The sequence below is a fragment of the Phaseolus vulgaris genome, chromosome 1 (genome assembly GCF_000499845.2).
Source record: "Phaseolus vulgaris cultivar G19833 chromosome 1, P. vulgaris v2.0, whole genome shotgun sequence".
In the NCBI taxonomy this organism is placed as follows: Eukaryota; Viridiplantae; Streptophyta; class Magnoliopsida; order Fabales; family Fabaceae; genus Phaseolus; species Phaseolus vulgaris.
Window position 1 is genome coordinate 34,146,981 of NC_023759.2, and position 6,009 is coordinate 34,152,989.

Below are 6,009 nucleotides of genomic sequence, written 5' to 3' on the forward strand. Positions count from 1 at the left end.
TAGCACCTACTAACGAAATAGGTCGATATTGCTCCAACTTGACAGGGTCCCTAACTTTCGGAACCAAAGCAATGAAGGATGCGTTGCATCTCTTCGATAAGGCACCTGTGTCATGGGAGAGATTCATGATGGCCATAACCTCCTCTTTTATAAAGTCCCAGCTTTTCTTGATGAAGTTGAAGTTAAACCTGTCAGGTCCTGGGCTCTTGGAGCCTTCACAGTGCCACACGGCATCCCTTACTTCTTCCACAGAAAACTCCTTTAGAAGGCTCATGTTATCTTCCCAGGTTATGGATTTAAACTCAACCTCATCAAGTCTTACTCCAAAGTCTTTCGTTGATGTAAATCTGGCTTCAAAGAGCTTATTCGCTTCAGACCGAACTGTACAAGGTTCTTCACACCATTAACCTCCCACCTCCACACCTTTAACTTCATTTCTAAGGCGTTTCCACCTTAAGGAAGAGTGATAGAATCTAGTACAAGAGTCCCAATTCTTGAGCCAATTGGTTCTAGCTTTTTGGCTCAAGAGAGATTCCATCTTTCTATCAGCTTCCTTTAGACGACTCAACAGGCCCAACCTCTACAGGTTCTCACTATCCTCTAGGACACCACTACATGCCTGACAGTCGAGAACCTCAAGCTCCTCCAAAATCTTCTTCTTAGTACACTCAATGATACTTAAAACATCCATGTTCCATACCTTCAAATCTTCCTTAAAACGCTTCAGTTTCTCTTTAAGCACTGTAAAAGCATTCCCCTGAGCGGGGTAGGAGGTCCACCTATCCTTCACCATCATTAAGAATCCCCTTTCCATAAACCATGCATCAATGGTTCTAAAGGGTTTGGGTCCCCAGTCCTTGTCCAATGACTTCACCATTATCGCACAGTGGTCAGAAACCTCTATACGTTGCACATACTGCTTACCCATAGGCCATTCCTGCAACCATTCTTCAGAGACTAACACTCTGTCTAACCTGCTCATGGCCTTCCCATTTGAGCTAAACCAAGTGTATTTTTTTCCTACAATTGGTAGTTCAATCAACATATTAGTAACAATGAAGTTATTAAACCTTCCCATCTCACTTGTATGATTGTCCCGCACACTTGTTCCTTTCCTTTCACCTCGCTTTCTTATGGCATTAAAGTCACCACAGAAGCACCAAACTGGGTCCGAAGAAGCCATTTTAAGAGCAGATAGATTTCCCCACAGATCAATCTTTTCTCTCAAGGAGCATGTGGAGTATACGTTTACTACCACACACCTATAACTAGATTTAACGTGTTGTCCAACCACCGCAATGAACCACTTCCCCATTTCATGACTTTCATAGGTAAAGGCATCCTTATGCCACATAGTCAACAAACTTCCACTACCATTGTCTCCACCGTAATGAACCCAACCCACATTGTTGTCCCCCCAAAGGGAGAAGCATCTTGCGTTTGTACAAGTACTCAGTTTCGTTTCTTGAATACAAACGAAGTATGTTCCCTCACTTGCTATAATTTGCCTCAAGTATCTAGCTTTTGTGCTTCCCCCCACCCTTCTTATATTCAGGTTTACAATTAACATAAATGATCCTTCTTCTTACCCTCCTCACAGCTTTGCAAAAACTCCAAGTCTCTCTCCTCTAGACACGTGTATTCCTTAACCACCTCCTCCTCATCCCTTTTACAGATCAACCCCACCTGTTTACCAATCTCCCAAAGCTTTGATGGATCCACCATATTACCAGGTTCACAATGGCGAGAATTACAGTTAATGAAGTCCCCATCAGAGATGGAATCTGAAGATGTACAGTGTCTATGATGAGTAGAAACCCCAGCCTGAGTAATACGTGCATTAATTCTCACTGATCGTCTCGGATTTGAAGAAGAGTCCCCCAATTCAGTGAGACCTTTAATCTTGGGCCGACGTAGTGAGAGCATAAGCCTGTTTCCTGCAGACGCACCTTCCTTTCCTAGCACGATAGGCTTCGACATTCCATACGTAACGCCCCTTATAACTCCGTCGAATTCTTCCATGCCATGGCACCCGTCCACCCTTTCTGTCAATAGGGGATCATTCTCCATCCCTGGATTCCCTGGCCCGCTAACCTCACTTACACCGGTTTGATCCACCTCACGCTCCTCCACCTGTTTACCTCCGCGAGGACTTCCAAGATTGGTATTTCCGTTAGCATTCTCACATCGGGGAACCTCCTACAGCGTACAAAGCCCAACGTCTATTTTTCCAGGTTGGGTTCCACAAGGGATCCGAACCACATGACAATGGGCCTCCACATTCCTTTCTTGGCCCAAAAAAGGAGTGGGGTCATCCTATGGGTTATTGCTTTCAATTTCCACCACCACTTTGGCCAGCTCAGCGTGGGTAGAGTAACTACTGCATAAAGGAGTACGGCCTTGGTCATGGTTGACATCTAGGTCAACACCTTGACACGCTTCCTGGCCTATTCTTTCTTCTTTCGTGCAAGACGTGCAACCTATTCTCTAGTCATAGATGCCTTTGTCAGCATATACCTTAAAAGACAAATTTGTCTTATGCGCACCTTGCTCACCTCCTTCCTCCACCTTGCCACCCTCCTCCTCCCCTTTTGATCAAAGTTCCTCCCTGAATACAGATCTGACCTCCTCCTCACAACTTTTAGAAGAGAAAACCGTTTCTTCGACAAAAGTTCCTGATGACGACACACTATCAAACGAGTCATCATATCGGGATTCCGTGTGCCTTCCTTCATAACAAGCAGGGGGTTTTTCTTCAATGAGGACATTCCAAATCTGATCATTAATCCGCAGTCTCTTCTTCAGCCTGATATTGCTTCGGTTCTTCAAACGGACTTGCAGCCTAGCATATTCCTGGTTCTCCCATAACAGCGTAGATGTGTCTATAGATACCAGCGAGGCCATTTCTCCTAATACTTTTGCAAAGCAGTCCTCATACCAGAGTGGTAACAGTAACCCGTAGCACATCAGCCAAGCAATTTTATGGTCCGCCATACACGACACTGACCACGACTTCATACTCACAAAGAGACTGTCGAATCATTCCTTATTGCACTTAACAATATCCTCCATTTTCTCCCCTTCTCTTGGGGTCAGCATCACTAATCTATCCCCCATATATCTTATACTAACCCTGTTCAGCCCTCCTTTCACAAACTCCTCTCCTAGATGATCAACATCCAGAACCTCCTCAAATTGCCCAACAACACGGTTTACCATCCAGGGCATATTGTGGGAATGCGACTTAAACGTTGGTCCCTTTCACAATGTCTGCATAAGATCTATTCCTTTTCTTCTCAACCCATATCTCCTTTTGTTTCCTTGTGTCCCTCTGTTTTTCCAGGTGGGTAACCCTCATTTCCCTTCTCTCCTCCTTAACAGGTTCCAGTTGGTGCCTTCGGTATCTTGGGACGTTTACATGGAGTTTCATATTTCCAACGAATAAATTGTCCAACTCCCTCTCAAGATGTTCCACATTTCTTACTTCAAAGAACCTTACAAACCCAAATCTTCTCCCCCATTTGTTCAATCTGCGTGATATGAAGACTTATTTCACCCTAGCTCTCCTTTGGAAGACCTTGACCATGTCCAACTCTCCATATCCGTGAGGAAAAATCGAAAATAAGAAGGTGGTAAAGTCATTTCAGCGCCCATGATCACCTCCCCTGTTGGGTCGAGCTCTACTTTCCATCGTCTCTTACTTATATTTCAAACAATTCTTAAGAAGTTTAGAGATGATCTTCAAAAACCTCCTAAAGGTTCTCACCTTCTAAGAAGATTTTCACAAACAAATCATTTCTTCCCTAAACATTCTCTACAAACATGGTCTGTATCTAGAATTCAACCATATGAACTCCCAAAGCTTAATGAACAAGTTTACTTCACATTCCACATCACACAATATCTTATATATGAACAAACTAACTATGTTATTTGCAAGAGTTCTAAATTCGAGGTTGAATTCTTTCCAACTTGGGGGGCATGATACAACCCAATTAGCCAAGCAGATGACCAATGACACAAGCGACAATTCACACTGTGATCAGTCGTCTCAGTATACAATGTCAGACCCCACCAAACCTCGAGAGAGCATCAGCAGAAGAAGAACCAGGTATAAACCAGAATATCAAAAGTTCTTCCTTCTTGTGTTTCCACTAGAGAAGTTATGTAAATAAATTGAGCTCACTTTGAGGGTCCAAATAGAAGAATAAACTAGAGTAGGGTGTGCTTAGTAATTTGAGTAGGGTGTGCTTAGTAATTTGGGCTTGTGCCAAGCCCACATTTCATGACAAGTGCTTCTAGGTTTAGGGTTTTTGTGACCTACCTTCTAGAAGACTTCTCACAAATGACACCCCTACATCTCTATCTAGTTCTCCAAGACACTCTCTCCTATAAATAGAGTGTCTTGCCTAATGTATTTGACACATTGAATTTTGAATAGAAAAGAAACTTTGTCAAAGTGTTGAGTGAGTCCTGAGTGCTCTCTTTTTGTGGGTCTTATCTTGGGAGTTTGTGCACTTCAAGTGGCGGCTCTTCACCACTCATCTTGAAGTCTCGCACCACTCCAAGTGGTGTGACGACCATGATCATCCATAAGCTTCCTTTATCTCTTCATTCCTTGCACCATTTCCATTCATCTTATATTCTTGTGTTCTTCTTTTCCTTTTTGGTTTTTCCATCTTGTTGCTTTCCAGTACATGCTTTAATTTTGTACCTCTTCATCATCATCACCATATAATTTTGTTTTTTCTTTTCCCTCTAGAAGTGAATCTCCACACTTACTTAACCACTTGGTTAAGTTCGTGTCTAGTGGGAACCTTCTTTGGGTTCTCACCTTAAATTGTTAATTTCAAAAATCATAAACAAAGTGCAACCCATAAAATGTGCAATCTTAAAATCAACTCACATCAGAGAAGGCCCAAGTCTGACAACGTCTCGAGGAGGTATATGGGTTGAGTCTTGTTTCGGGTACTGATGATTGGTGGTCCTGGAAAGGTAGCGCGTCTCTAGAAATTTTGGTTAATTCTGCTTATGGTCTTTTGAGGGGAGAAAGTGAAAGGGTGCAATCGTGTTATTATAAACAATTTTGGAACATTAAAGCCTTGCGTGCTGCCCAGGTTACGATTTGAAGGGTGTTGGAAAACAAGATTGCTATTAAAGTTAATTTGGCTAGGTGTGAGGTTGTGGTTGAAAGTATTCTTTGCTCTTTGTGTGGGTTACAAGAGGAATCTACGAACCATTTGTTTTTTGGTTGTAGAACTGTCTGGTTAGTTTAGAATCAGTGTTTTTCGTGGTTAGGTTTGGTGTCGATTGCTCCCCTTGATTCTTTCTCACATTTCATTCAGTTTTCTATTTGTAATGCATTTATATCTGTCAACTTAGTTTTGGGGAGTGTGTGGATTTCTGTGGTAAGGGAGATTAGGAGTCATAGGAATAAGGTCGTTTTCAATGGTGGAATGGTGGATCACTCATAAATCTTCTCTTTGGCCCAATTGAAAGCTTGGTCTTAGGTTACATCTAAAGTTCCCTTTACTCGTTTCTCCTTCTATGATTGATGTTTTGCCCCCATAACTTGTCTGAATTTGATTTAAGTTGTTTGCTTTTGTTAGTCTCTGGTTGGATGCCCTGTGTGGGTTGAGCGTTAGTTGTTTGTGAGATTGGGTTGGGTGTCACCTTTAGATGTTATCTGTTTTGTTTGATTGGTCTGTTAGTTTTGTTGTTATATGTTGAGGTTGCGTTTGTTATTGTTTTGGTTTCTTTTGTTAGGTGGTAGCTTATCTTCTTCTGTTGGGGGTGGGTAGTTAAATGAGATGTGTTTTATTTTCATAATTTGTATAAGGGTTGGACCACCCCTGAAGTGGTTCTATTTATTTATTCTTTCTTGCTGATAAAAAAAACAAAGTACTAATATGATTTAGCCTAAAGTAACTACATTTTTTTTATGCTAACAAAACTACATCATTTTCTCAGTGTATCTTTGACTAATATTGCAATACTTGAAATGTATTG

General features: G+C 41.9%; 1 protein-coding gene across 1 annotated transcript; it reads right to left on the reverse strand.

Moving 5' to 3' along the window:
- Positions 1-580: 580 nt before the first annotated feature.
- LOC137815922 (uncharacterized) lies at positions 581-1,354 on the reverse strand. The gene has a single exon (XM_068619030.1). It carries the CDS (start codon positions 1,352-1,354, stop codon positions 581-583), a length of 774 nt encoding a protein of 257 aa, XP_068475131.1.
- Between the last annotated feature and the right edge of the window lie 4,655 nt (positions 1,355-6,009).

Coding starts and splice junctions, on each gene's coding strand:
- LOC137815922 (XM_068619030.1), bottom strand. CDS start 1,354: ATGTGGCATAAGGATGCCTTTACCTATGAAAGTCATGAAATGGGGAAG.